Raw genomic sequence first — 14486 nt, 5'->3', positions numbered from 1 at the left:
AGAAAGAGAAATTATTGAATTCGAAAGAAGAGAAAATTTCAACCAAAATAATCAGCTGTACATTTCAATAGGGTCAAGCAGAAGTAATTTTTCTTCTGCAGTTCCTCTTTCTTCCTTTTGTTTGTTTCTCAGCGACCCGAGGTCTCACTACATAACTCTGGCTATCCTGGAATTCACTATGTATTCAGATGGGCCTCAAGCTCTCAGAGATCTGCCAACCTCTGACTCCTGAGTGCTGGCATTAAAGGCGTATGCCATTATGCCTGGCTCTTTTACAGTTTCTTCTAAGTTAAAAAAAAATAAGTGTCTGTGAACCAGTAAGAAAGTCACTGTTCACACTAACACTAACGGCCGATTGCTAGGTCTAGTTTTGTTTTTGTTTTAATTTTGGTGTTGTGAACATGCAAAGCCACTCTTCATTAGCAAGCACTATGGACCAGAGCGGAGCCCCTTTCTTCTCTCCTCCACAATTAGACTTCCCTTTCTACTTCATCCTTCTGTAACTTTGTAGACGAGTGTGCAGAGATTCTGTTCTAATTGGAATGTGAAACATACCATATGGGCCTGCTCCTGTGCTTGAATATCAAGTCCTCAGCAGGAGGCGATGTTTTGGAAGGTTGTTGGGATCTTTGGGGTGTAGAGTTTAGGGGGCCGTTAGGGGTGGGCTTTGAGAGTTACAGCCTGGTTGCTTCCAGCCTAAGCTGTTTGGTTTTTGTTTGAGACTGGGTGTGACAAACTGCCTCATGTCCCTGTTTGCATGACCAGGTACCAGGTCAGTCACACACATTTCCTGAAATCTAAAAGAAATGCTTCTTCTCTTAAGTCGCTTCTGTCTGATAGCTGGTCACAGAGACGGCGGAGTTAACAGACGCATATGTTTTATACTGTAGCTTTATTGATGAGGAGTTCACAGAACAACAAGCTGTAATGTACATATCTTTTATGGTCAGGAAAAAAAATACAACTAGTTTTCTTTGTAAAATGGCATTTTCCTGTCCCCCCCCCCCATGATCATTACAAATAAATTTTAAATGGGAAGTTCCAGTGGGAGAGCGCATGAAACAAAAGACTTAAATGAAGGTTTCTTGTGTAGACTTTGTGACCCAAATACACCAGTCATTGTTTCCGCACTGCTGAGGACATCACAGTGAGCGAGGACACTGAGTTGGACCTTCCCTCAGCACTATTTCACCCACCATGTTCAAGCTACACAAAGAGACAAGTGTACACTTAATAGACTAGTTCTCAAATTGGCATTTTATCTTAGTAATACCCATTAGTCTAGATCATGAATTAAAGCAGCCTGCCCTTTCGAACTTGTAGTTGAAAAGATGCAACTTCTTTGGGATTGTTTTCAATCTTCTTAAAGCTGCTAGTATATTTATCAATTTGTAGATGATTATAAGCTACACTTCTTGTAAGTGGGTAAATGGAAATGAGTTGCAACATCAAAGGCAACGTTCTATTTATTAGGATGATATAGGAAAGTAACAATTCAACAAAAGTCCTATCCCACAAATGCTATAAAATTATGGCCAAACTAATAGGTTAGCATAATTACCAAAAAAAAAAATCATTTGGTGAAATTTTTGCTACAATAGTGTTTGCAGGCCTATTGAAGGTAACTTTAAATAAAGTTTGACAGTTTCACATCTGGCCTGATCATGTCTATGCTAATAGGCGTGGTGAAGATTCCTAAATCTCTCCATTCTTTCTTCAAATAACCTGGCAAGGACCAGCCCCACCAAGTACAAGAAGGGCAGAGATTCTCTGCGTGCCCAGGAGAAGGGCACCATGACTGGAGGTGTAACGGCCATGGTGGGCAAACTGTACCTATTTTCTGCGGCAGAGTTTTAAAATTATGAAGAAGATTGTGCTGAGGGTTTAGTGAATGGGCCTGACTGCAGATCAAAGAGAATACTGACTGAGAGGGGACAGGAGCACTGTGAAGTGGGGGCAGTAAGAGAAAGGGCCAAATGATCTAGTTAGTCCGAAGCCACTTTTGTTATGAAGACGATAAGCCATGAGGTTATTATTTACTTCAAACAAAAAAAGATTTAATTCCATTCCTTATGATTAAAAACTATGCTACCACCACCTGTACAAATGAAGTTAACAGTGAATGGCTGAGTCCAAATCATATTTTACTTTTTCTTTAATATTAAATGAGTGGATGAATGCATTCGCAGAAATTTAAGTGCACACACAACTGTGTTCTATGGTAATGCGTAGAAAGCAAATGACATGTAGAAAGACTTCATCAGTCACATGTAAAGGAAAATTAAAATAAATAAAACTTACAAACTATGAGATATAAGCCAGCATGGCCACAGGTTGAATCATCTAGCAGTAGGCTTGGCTGTCACCTGATCTTTAACTTCACTGCCGCAGGCTATTGGAAAACTGAGCTGCAAGAGAGTGGGGTTTTTGACTGTTACATAAATTCAGCCAAGTCCACTAATATGGCTTTTTCCCTTGCCAATCTTAAATTGAGCTCAGCAATGTTAAAACTGGGTTCTCAAGAAATGAATAAACTTCACATCTGGAAGAGGGAATCAAAAAGCTAGACTAGGTAAAGGGGACATGTTAGCAAAGGAATGGGGTTAAGGTCTCGTCTCTGTATATTCCATTTTGGGGTTTCAGTAATGCTTTTCCCCCAAAACCTGTGTACTGATGGCTCTGGCCATATGGGACTTCTGAGATTTTCCAACTTTGTAAAATCTGTTAGCATATTCAACAACCAAATTAAATGTCAGAAAAAAAAAAAAAAACCTTTTTTTTTTTTTTTTTTTTTTTTTTTAAGAACCTTTGTAATGACAGGAAGTTGAAGCCGGTGTCATCAGAGTCAGAGCTCTGCTAACACTTTCTCTGGGTATGCTTCCTTTATTACATGTATTTGTTTTCTGTGTTGTGGGATGTGCATACCATCAAGTAGAGGTCAGAGGCCAGCGTTCAGGAGTCAGTCCTCTCTTTCCAGTGTAGGTTTCGGGGCTGAACTCATCATGTCAGGCTCGGTGGCAAGCACCTTTACCCACTAAGCCAGCCCAAACTGATTTCCCAGTGACTCTTGCTGGACACAAACGGTTGGTATGGTCAGCAGAGAAGTTTATCTCTGGGCCTGTGGTGGGGTGTGGCGCAGCAAGAAAGGCCAGCTGGTTCATCAAGGGGCAGACTGGAGCCTGAGTTTATCTGTGTCTGTAGACTCTCTCACGGTTCCGATCACAGGCAGAACTCCCAAATCACTGCAGAGAATGCCACTTCCTGGCTGCCTGGCTCTCCAGGCTGGAGAAAGAGGCAGGATGGATATGGTGTTGCCAGAAGAGAGAGGGGTGAACCCAGCCAGCACTGACTCCCGAGCCTCTGCTCATACTGGCCTGCATGGTTAGATCTTAATATTGATGAACCTCTTGAAAGGTGATCATACCATGTTTCATAAAAAAACAAAACATTTCTAATACTCCTTATACATTTTCTATCTGGAAAAAATAACTACTGATAAAAGTTGCTGCAACAACTTTCACACACACATTCTCACACACAAGCTGAATAATGATCTTATATTTTCTAACTAAAATGGCCACCTCAAAGTATGTGCTGGCTTTCACAAAAATTGAATACTAATATAAACACATTTTATTTATTCTTTGAGACAGGGTTTCACTGTGAAGTCCTGGCTGGCCCCAAACTCTCTATGTAGAGCAGGCTGGCCTTGAACTCATAGATATCTGCCTGTCTCTGCATCTTGGAATGCTGGGATTATAGACATAACACCATGTCTGTTCCATGTTTTATTTCCTAAAACTGAAAGGAAACATCAGTTTTTCAGTTTGTAACAGCCAGTGTATGCATTGTCTGGGTGAGTACAACTCAACACTTGTATGTGTGTTTCTTTTCTGTGAATAGCTTCTCTTTACTATTGACACAATGACTAAATAAGCTACATATTTTTATATAGGGCTCATTATTCTATTCCACATTTATTTATACAGATTTTGATATTCCACTTCAGGTTCCAATGTAAACTTTCAGAAACAGTGTTTGTTAGGTCCAATGCAATAAGTACAATTATTTCACAGTCTTTAAAAACAATAGCCACCGCTCTGCCAGACCCCAGCACACACCTACGGCTGTGAGGCGGCTGAAGCGTCGCTATGGCTTGCCTTTTCTCCGGAGACCGAATGTTTCAGAAACTGACCAGTTGCACCGATATACAGTCTTGATCGCATGGGCCACTTCTGAAAAGAGAGTACTTAAGTAAGAATCTGAAAGTTAGTACCTATGACAGACAGTGAAGGTATACAATATTTAAACTTTAAGATACATTAATAAGTGCTAATGAGATTTATTTATCTAGTAAGGATTAAAATTACAAAGTCTATGGGACAATATGAAGACTGTTTAGCAATACTAGTGATACAAGCAAAGGCTTTGAATTATAACTGTAAAAATAACATACTTGAGTATTTGACAAGAACCGCCAGAAGGTAAGGAGACTATCGCTGAAATGGAGAAAGTCTACAACTGTATTTTAATTCCAAGCTAATCCTAAAATAAAATTAACTTTAAAACATTAGTTCTGAAGAAGCAGTGCTCAGTTATATACAAAATAAACATCTGCTAAAAGTGGCATTAGAAAGGAGGGTTAGGCACACCGTGGACAGCAATGGCAGGCAACTTCACATAGCAGCCTGCACTCCGGAGTTAGGGTTTTCAGTCTCATGGTAGGTGACTATACATAACGATAATGCACTTAATGTTTTCTTTTTTCTTTTTTTTTTAATTTTAATTTTTTTGTGGTTTTTCGAGACAGGGTTTCTCTGTATAGCCCTGGCTGGCCTCGAACTCAGAAATCTGCCTGCCTCTGCCTCCCAAGTGCTGGGATTAAAGGTGTGAGCCACCACGCCCGGCTACTTAATGTTTTCTAATGTGCATGAATAAATGATTTTGAACATTTATAGCACCATGGCCAGTGTCACTCTGACTGGAGTGTGGCTGCAGTTGTTCGGGGCAGCATCATTTGAACATCAGTGCATACACACTGAAGTGCAGCACTGTCTCTCACAAATGGGGGAATTTTTCTTTTTTTATAATTTTTTTCTTTTTTTAAAGATTTATTTATTTATTATATATAAGTATACTGTAGCTATCTTCAGACACTCCAGAAGAGGGCGTCAGATCTTGTTACAGATGGTTGTGAGCCACCATGTGGTTGCTGGGATTTGAACTCCGGACCTTTGGAAGAGCAGTCGGGTGCTCTTACCCACTGAGCCATCTCACCAGCCCGGGGGGAATTTTTCATATGTCAAAGAAAACTGAAGAAACAAGAATAAAAATGTTGGTAAGTGGGTGTGTGCTGTCCCCTGGAAAGTCACTTTTTGTGGCAGTCAACACATGTCCTACTTTAATATCTCCAGATTTGATGGGGGAGTACAGCCCTGACTCTTCCTCCCCACTAAGACATGTTTGTTCTATTTTCAGCTTGTTTTTAAATCATATGTATTATAAATTCTTAGGTTTGCATATCAAGTCATAAATTTTTGGCATCTTCATGTGCACATATACATTGTTATGCTTTGTTATCTATTTTAAGAAATATTTAAAATGATGTTCCTTTGTTTAAATGTATAAAATATAGCAATTAACCAGAACTGAGCCCGAATTGAAAAGCTTTAAAATGGTCTCTTACTCTAACTAGCTGACCCCCAAACGAACACTGTTTTTAAATTCTTCTTTACCATCCTATGGACAGTGACTCTCGCGGGGTTCTACAGTTAAAAGAGTCATCTGTATGATTTGGACCCCTAATGCTGACTGAAACTGCCAATTTTCCAAGTTTAAAAAAAAAAAATTGGTTCAGGCCATGCTTCAGAAGTTCAGTTCTCAAATCCATCTTCCGGTTCAATGAGCAGAAGCCAAGGAGACTCCACCCCGAGCCTCACCCCTGACTATACCTCCCTCCACACCTGTGATATTCCAAAGTCCCCAACCATTCTAATATGCTCTAATATTGGTTAGAAGGCCTGACATTTCAAGCTGGACAGAACTGGAATATTTGTTAAAATATTGTTAGTAATATGTGTGGCACTTAGTAACACTGTTGTATTATAGGAACAGTAACTTTAAAACCATAAGGGCTATCTATGGAAGTTTATAATGAGGCTTTACTTAAAGTAAAATGATCAGAATAGTTTTATTATTGTATTAAGGATTAGACTTACTATTTAAACATTTTGACAGTGTTCATAAAATGTAGGCAGCCAGTTTCAACAAAGTACGTCAAGTTTCTGTTTTCTGAAACTCCACAGCTGGTGATTTAGACTGTTTTTCTTAATCAATATCATCTTCTTCTTTACAGTACTCTACTACAATTTATATTTTTATTTTAAGCTCCATATTGTATTTGCTTAGGGAAGAGATTGAGTCTTACAGTTGTATTCCCTGTCCAAAAGCAAAGATTTCTAAATAGTATTAAATCAAATGTTTAATTTTAAACCAGCCATTTGCTAACTACTGTCAATTTCATCTTTTATGAGATAATCATTGCCCTTCTATAATTATCTCTAGGTTTAGAAATTTTGATATTATGGGCACTGCTTTTTAAAATCAGACAGAAAATCAGATTGCTTTTCCTTAAAACAGTTCTAAGGATAAGAACACTTGTCATGCGAGTCAAGTGCATGTTTGCTCTGCCTGTTTCTTTCTAACCCCGATGTCTCGCAATCAAGATGTTTCACAATCAAGAAAGCCTTGTTTGACACTGAGGTGAAAGACTTGACCTCCTTCTAAATTTTATCAACTATGAGGGAGGCAGTTAGCTTCTACTTATGATATTGAAATCTTAATGTTCAAATAGACATTCTTGGGATATATGACAAACATCAAGTCAGAGATAACTATTAGTGAGATAGCTGGATCCCATTAATTTAATGCTCACTGTAATACAAAACTCTTAATTGTAGTGAGTGACTTTTCAGCTATAAAACTCGGGGATGGAATGAGTTCTATTATTATTATAAATAATATTTCAGGTTTTCACACTTAACATTTAAACTGTTTTAAGTCTACCGCCATGTTAATAGTATTTTCAAAGTAAGTTTTGTTAAAATGCACTCTATAATTTTAAGCACAAATAAAATTAGAGGGTGTGTTTTATTACATCTCAACAAAATGTAGTTCCCCATTTTTGTTAACTCATAATCTATTCAACACTTAGATACTAAAGATTAAGTTCTAATTGTATGAATTTGTGTTCAAATACTTCAGAACAGTGTGACACAAATATGAACACATAGAAGAGGAAGATCAATTGAAGGTTTCAAAAGAAATCTAGAAGAAGACGATACGGAGATCACTGCACTACAGGTGAAAACGCAAGTTACACGTCACACTCATGACCACTTCACAAATATGTAAAGAAATCATGCAAAAATGGTTTCTCTTGGCTAATTTGAATACAGACCAATTCACTCAACATACATGCCAATCTAATATGACAGTTAAAGAAAACATGTTTTTTTTTTTCTAACATTCTTGGTAGCTGTATATTCCACAAGATTTAACTGTGATTGAAAGTTTACGCTTAGGGGATGCAGAATGCTCTCATTTGTTTCTAATGATTTGGCAGGTTTTTTTTTTTTTAATAATTACTTTAGGGGCCAAGAATTAGTTCCATGATTCCGTTTAATTCATGAACTCTTTGAATTAGCTCAAGAAAAAGACAGTAGGAATGCAACTATTTAAGTTAAAGACACTTGACACTCGAAGGCATGAATGTAACTTAGTTGTTACCAGGTAGTTAGAAGGAACAGCAGCAGACCTATTTTTCACCCTGAAAGACCGAAAATCTTTACCGAGCTAGAGAAATCTGTGTGCGAGCCCAGGTAGAATTAAACACTCCAGCCTCCGGATTGCAAACTGTTAAGAAGCAGCCTCTTGCAGTGGGGACCTTGTCACCATCGCCCAGGTGGCTGGGAGGAATGCGAGCTCCGTGGGATCTGCTCAGGAGGTGACAGTGTGGCTCCAGGGCTCCCAGCCCAGAAGTGTTGCCTACCTTTACTGGGTGCAGATAGCCGTCGCCTCGCAAGGCGCCCAGACCGGGGTCCCCCGGCGCGTCGGTGTCGTCCTGCAGGCTGCGGGTGAGGTGGGCGATGTAGGTGGTGGCCAGCAGCAGCACGTCCAGCTTCGACAGCTTGGTGTCCGGCGGCACCGACGGCAGCGTGCGCTGCAGCTCCAGGAAGGCGTGCCGCAGGGTTTGCACACGGCTGCGCTCCCGCGCGGCGTTCGCAGCGGCTGGACGGCCACCCCCGGAGCGCGCCGCGACCCCGCTGGGGCCTGTTGGCCCGGTCCCGGTCGGTCCTGGGCTCCAGTCGAGGCCGGCGGGGGCCGGCGGGGCGGACTCCGCGCTGCGTGGGCTGCTAGCGGGACGGCCGCGCTCCATGGCGACTCCGGCTCCGATTTCCCCGGCGTGCACTGCAAAGGAGCGGGCGCCGTGAGACCGGGCACCGCGGCCTCGCCCTCGAGTCCCCAGGCGCTGGGCTGCTCCTGAAGTCGCCCAGGGCTCAGCCTCCGGTCCCCGCAGACACACCCCGCCCGCCCCGGGAAACAGTGCTGCAGGACCCGGCCTCACCTCGGACTTGGCGTCACGCACCTTTCCTCCCCGTGCGGGGTTCGGCTGAGCAGGGCTAGGCGTCCAGGGGCGTCCAGCGGGTCACTCCATCCTCGTCCAGCCTCTGCTCCGCCTTTTATGTGGGCGCCCGAAGCCAGCAAAGCCACGTCGGGCCGAGAGGGTCTCCCATGCGAGCCCTTGGGTTAGGGGCAGCGGCGTCCCGGAGCCGCCCCTTCGGCGGACAGACTCATCAATCAAACCGCTCGGGGGTGGGGCGGACGGCTGGCTCCGCCCCCTCGGGCCGGATGGTTGAGAATAGTCTACCGTGGTCCAACTGGGACTGGACCCCGCGGTTTAGTACAGCGGGACTTCAGGAGCAGAACCGTCGAGGGTGCGTCCCCGCCCGCCTTTAATTCTACAAGGTGAAGATTCTTGCAGTAGAAACCTTTCCTCAGTACACCGTGACCTAGAGACCCGCCATCGCCACGGCAGCCTTCCCGCCTCGGCTCCCGCTCGCCCACAGGCTCAGGCTGGCCTCGGCGCCCGCGGGACTCTGCTGCAGCCCGTGGCCGACGCGGTCCTCGCCGCAGCCCAGCCAGATTCTCTGAACCGGGATAGGAATCAGCGCGGTTTCCTCTTTGAAGGTTCTGAGTATCAGATATGAAATATCACAGAGGGCACGGCTAGTTTATAGATTCTCGAACATTTCGCTGCAGATTTCTAACTTTCCACGTCGGGAATACCAAGCAGTAAGATAGCAACGCAGGACTTTTTATACCACGATGAACCAGAACGTGGACTTGTCAGTGAATCACGGTGATTCTAACACTGTAATGGGCTTTAGGCTTTAGAAAGCTCACTCAGATTTCCTTGATTCAAAAGGACTCGTATTGAATAAGAAACCACTTTTTATTTCCTGGTACATTTTATTTAACAGCCAATAAAGTAAATAGATCCCAGAATTCACGCACATAAAGCAAAGTCTCAGATTCTATAAAGAAACAAATAAACAACTTACACACCGAGATAAATGAAGTCTACAAACCCTCAAAACATGCTGTTGCCTAGTTCTATGAAGAAATCAAATCACTCGAGGCTGAATTTACTCCTTTTTCTCAGACAAATTTTCCTTTACTTTCGGGTTTTGGAGAAAGTGAGGTTCATGGATATCGTTTTTTGTTAGCAAGCTTTCAGATTCCTTCAAGGACAGATTCCTGTATTTACAAACAAAAACAACACACCAGCACTTAATTGACATGCAAAAAAGATGATAAAGAACCCAGGACAAACTGCTGGTGGAAAAGGCTCATAACTACGCAGGCTTCCCTGCTTTGAGAAGCACACGGACCTCGGGAGGTTAGGTGGGCTGTGGCTGTGCAGAGGCGCCTGGACACATCACTCTAGATTAGCCTGTTGCTCTCCTGGACAGCACGGGCTGGCCAACAATATGTGAGAAGAAAAGACTGAGGTTCACAGAACAGACCACCGAGCCTCTCCTTTTTTGTCCTATCTTTGCTATTCTAGGCAGACTGATTCTAAGTCCAAATTCCTGTGAGAGACTTTTATAGTAAACCTTCAGTCACTTTAACTACAGGTAATTCTAAAACTCCACTATTTCATAACAACTATTTCATAAATAGCAGGCGGCACACGGCACTTTTCATGTGCTGAGCACTTTACAGGTTTATTCTCAGTTTGCCTTTACAAAAGCTGAGGATGGGGTTCCGGGATTGGGCCACTTGTCCAGTGTTGAATACCTAGTAAATGGCTAAGGCCGAGATCAAGCCAAGTAGATTGTCTCTAATGTTTATAATCTTCATCATACTATTGAGTATGTGTTTTTGCAAAAGCTTTTGTGTCTATTATTAAAACGAGTACTTTAGCTTGAATGACATATTATTAGCAGTCCAAATATATGTTCATGGTGTATCTTGCTTTGAAGTTTTTGGTTGTCTAGTTTTCAAAAAGTATAACGTTAGAATGCTGTAGATTTTATTCATTGAGTGTGGTGTAAGCCTAAGAATTATTCTTTTTTTTTTTTGTTTTGTTTTGTTTTTTCGAGACAGGGTTTCTCTGTGTAGCTCTGGCTGACCTGGAACTCTGTAGACCAGGCTGGCCTCGAACTCAGAAATCCACCTGCCTCTGCCCAAGTGCTGGGATTAAAGGTGTGCGCTATCACCGCCTGGCTCTAAGAATTATTCTTAAGTCTTTTAAATATGTTGAGTTATAATGTTAAGACTGTCTTTATGATTAAAGCTAGAAAGCAAATATTATATAGCGTAGAATAAAATACTTAAACATTTTATACTATATATATATATATATATATATATATATATATATATATAGTGTACATTTAACAATAAATTGGTTTCAACTATTTGTTGTTTAAATTAAGGAATAGCTTTTAGCCTGGTATGGTGGCACACGTCTTTAATACCTGTTCTCGGGAGGCAGAGGCAGGCAGATCTCTGTGAGTTCCAGGCCAGCCTGGTCTACATATCAAGTTCCAGGATAGCCAGGGCAAAAAAGAGATCCTGTCTCAAAATCAATCAATCAATCAATCAATACCTTTTATAGTTAAATGTATCCTTTCGAGTGAATAGTTCAAGTTTGAGAAGATGTATATACACTACTACAAGTACCACGAGAATAGGACACAGAACACCCTGTTATCTGCCACAATTCCCTTTTTGAAGTCAACCCACCTCCAGTTGCTGGTGAGTCCTGATCTAGTTTCTGTCTCTATGGCCCTCTTGCCAAAATATTACACAAATAGAAGCACGTAGTAGGTTTCTTTTAAAGTGTAGCTAATTTCACTTAGTGCTTTTGAGACCCGTTTATGTTTAGTATATCAATGGCTCATTTCTTCTCATTGCACAATTGCGTTCTTAGTGTGTGTGTATGTGTGTGTGTGTGTGTGTGTGTGTGTATGTATAATACACATGTATAATATGTATGTTACAGGTTGTTTATCCATATCCCACTTGAGGGATATGTGGTTGCCTTAAGCATTTCGTGATTACAATTACCACATTACAAACACCCAGGTAAAGTTTCATTTGGGTGTAGACTTTCATTTGGCCTTGGAAATTTTCTGTGCGTGGATTGGACTGTATATTTAACTTTATAATGCATCAAACTATTGTGCTGAGGCCTCATTTTTCAGTTCCTGTTTTTAGTGTATGAGTTCTAGGAACTACATATCTATCAGTATTTTGGAGACTTATTTCTATGTCTTACCTGTTCTAATATGTTATTGTTTTCCTCTGTGTGTGAAGCAGGGAGGGCATGTGTGTGCATGTGTGCATGTGAGCATGTGTGCATGTGTGCATGTGTGCATGTGAGCAGGTGCATGCGGGGGTTAGAGATTGATTTTTGGTGTCCATGTCTGTCAGTTTCTCTACACCTTTTGTGTTTGTGTTTGTTTTTAATTGTTCTGTTTTTGTTTTTTGTTTGTTTAGAAGTTTTTGAGCCAGGGTTCCTCACTGAGCCTAGATCTCATCAGTTTGCCTAGGTTTGCCAACAGTGAGCTTCAGGGATCCACCCATCCCCACGCCCTAAGCTGTAATGGTATTCCAGGCCCGTGCTGCTTGCTCTTCTGGGCTTTATGTAGGTGTTGGATATTCGAACACAGGACCTCTTGCACTTTACTGAATGAGCCATCTTGCTCTAATGTGTTACTGTTAAAGACAAAGACTGAATCGATATTTACTTAAATCATTTTACAACCTAGAGCTCTTGCTTGTCAGCAGCTCTGATGTCTCAAGTCCATGTCTACCTGCCCACACAACTCCCAGCCTGCGTGCCTGCGGTGCTTTTAGCTGCATGTGGTTGTGCTCCTCCATTTATCTTAGTCACTTCCTCACTTGTGTGAGCTTCTTCTGTACCTTCCTGGACCTGGGAATAATCTTAGTGGAGTCCTTGAAAGCTTCACAATTGGAGTCAGAATATTCTTTTATTAAAGAAGTCTAGTATTTAAAAATCATTTAAATGACAAGATTTATATTTCAAAATATAAGCCTTTTAAAATGGAAAGTAAGAGTTATGTTAAATTATTAGGCTTATATCGACAGCGTTGAAGCCAGAGTGTCCAAACACTAGCTGAGCCTGTTAGAATGGAAATCTTTATGTTGCTTTCCACTATTGCTCTTAGGGATGTCTCTTACTCTCAAGAGACTTTGAGAACTGAAAATCAAAATGTTAGCATTCTATCTACTGATACACACGTTGCTTATGTTGCATGTGAAATTAAGTATACTGAAGGAAAGATTAGCAAAACAAAACTAAAAGTGTTTTTGATTTTGCATGTAAGTTTATGTAAAGGCATCCTAGAGTTTTATGCCTAAAAATATTATCACTGTTCTTAAAATCCTTTTTGAAGCACATAGATCTGTTATTACAACTGTTTAAACACAATGTCACCAGTTGTGAAAGCCAGTTATTTTAACTATTAGAATCTGTAAAAAAGATTTATTGATACATGTAGGTGCTCTATCTGCATGCACACGTGCACAGCAGAAAAGGGTGATGGATCCGTGGGACTACCCTTATAGACAGCTGTGAGCTGCCCTATGGCTGCCAGGAATGGAACTCAGGATCTCTGGAAGAACAGCTATGTGCTCTTAACTGCTGGACTACCCCTCCAGTCCTAGATCCACCTTTACTTCAAAGAAACTTCCTCCCACAGCTTAGCAAATACCTTAACTAGGTATTTCACAAATAGTTAACCAACACGGAGGGAACACATTCCCATGAATTATGAGTCCCAGGGATTCATTCATGTTCCTTAAAGGTATCTAAAACCCAGCATAGCCTAACCCTTTGCAAATGTATTTTTAAATTAGCAAAATACATGGGTCTATGGGTATCAGCATGGCTTAGAGTTGGGAGATAGTTAAGCAACCATATGCTTTCTTCATGGTATAGTGCAGTACACATATTTTTGGTGGATCTTATGAACAGCAGCTATGGGTTTAATGTCTACTTTTTAAATCACTAAGGTTCAAGCACCCCCTAGCATATTTGAAGAAAGGAAACATCTGTCAGAAGTGCTTGCTGTGACAAATACAGAGGGAAGTGACAATGTGCGCTGCCTTTGCTTATTTAATTCCATACATTATTTTTAATTGAACGGTGAAGGCGTTTGTTCAGAACCAGCCTTTAAATAAAAAATAATTTAGACCTAATCTTTAATTAAAGCATACTTTGATAGTATCAAGTTCAGTCTGAAGGTCAAAAACAACGTCAATAAGTCTGACTTTTTCCTCCCTGCAGGGAAAGCAGACTTGTGTAAATATACACGTGCAGGCTGCATGCATTTATAAGAGACAGGGAAAACATTCCCCTGTCTTCCAACAGCTGTTGCTTTGTGGTGCACCAATTTGTGTGCAGGCACAACTCCCTGTGTGCAGAGCCTTCAAGGAAGTGTGCAACAGATTGTTGCTTTTGGAACATGTACTGCTTTCAACTCTGCTTGCTCCTCACCTTGAATGTTAAATATAGCTTGTAAAAATATACTGTGGATGCCACCTCATTTTCACCTTTGAAATAGTTAAGAGAAATAGATTTTCTTAAAAACTGAAAATAATCTGATCTTTGTGTTTGTGTTCAGATGGTGTGTATGTGTGTGTTGTGCTCAGATGGTATATGCTTGATTTAGATGGTATGTGTATGTGTGTGTATGTGTGTGCACTTGCATTGGGTCTTGAACATAGGATACTAGGCAAATATGCTCTACCATTGATCAATACTCCAGGGCAAATTTTTAATTTCTGGGGGACGTTTTTTTTTATTATTATTATTATTTTCTTTATTTACATTTCAAATGCTATCCCGAAAGATTCCCATACCCCTCCCCCCACCTCTGTTCCCCTACCCA

The 14486-nt window shown here is 41.2% G+C and overlaps 2 protein-coding genes across 2 annotated transcripts in view; both read right to left on the bottom strand.

Moving 5' to 3' along the window:
* Positions 1–878: 878 nt before the first annotated feature.
* On the bottom strand, positions 879–8653 carry Tcf24 (transcription factor 24). Its single transcript, XM_021222337.1, has 3 exons — positions 8627–8653; positions 8051–8469; positions 879–4235 (listed from the first exon to the last, which is right to left on the bottom strand). Exons 2-3 carry the CDS (start codon positions 8435–8437, stop codon positions 4122–4124), a joined length of 501 nt encoding a protein of 166 aa, XP_021077996.1. The 5' UTR covers positions 8438–8469; positions 8627–8653; the 3' UTR covers positions 879–4121.
* Positions 8654–9511: 858 nt separating this feature from the next.
* The window catches only part of Ppp1r42 (protein phosphatase 1 regulatory subunit 42), a 38659-nt gene continuing 33684 nt past the window's right edge, over positions 9512–14486 (bottom strand). Inside the window, exon 9 of the mRNA XM_021222335.1 lies at positions 9512–9819. Coding sequence (XP_021077994.1) covers positions 9708–9819 — 112 coding nt within the window. The 3' untranslated portion in view covers positions 9512–9707. The remainder of the gene's footprint in view (positions 9820–14486) is intronic.

The sequence above is a fragment of the Mus pahari genome, chromosome 22 (genome assembly GCF_900095145.1).
Source record: "Mus pahari chromosome 22, PAHARI_EIJ_v1.1, whole genome shotgun sequence".
NCBI classification, from domain to species: Eukaryota; Metazoa; Chordata; class Mammalia; order Rodentia; family Muridae; genus Mus; species Mus pahari.
The sequence above is the reverse complement of the archived record's forward strand: the minus strand, read 5'-3'. Positions and strand labels throughout refer to the sequence as shown.

What these genes read in the sequence shown, in the direction of transcription:
- Tcf24 (XM_021222337.1), bottom strand. Translation starts at nt 8,437, where the DNA reads ATGGAGCGCGGCCGTCCCGCTAGCAGCCCACGCAGCGCGGAGTCCGCC. An exon ending in GCTATCTGCACCCAGTAAAG is followed by an intron (nt 4,236 to 8,050) that starts GTAGGCAACACT and finishes CTCTCTTTTCAG; the next exon opens with AAGTGGCCCATGCGATCAAG.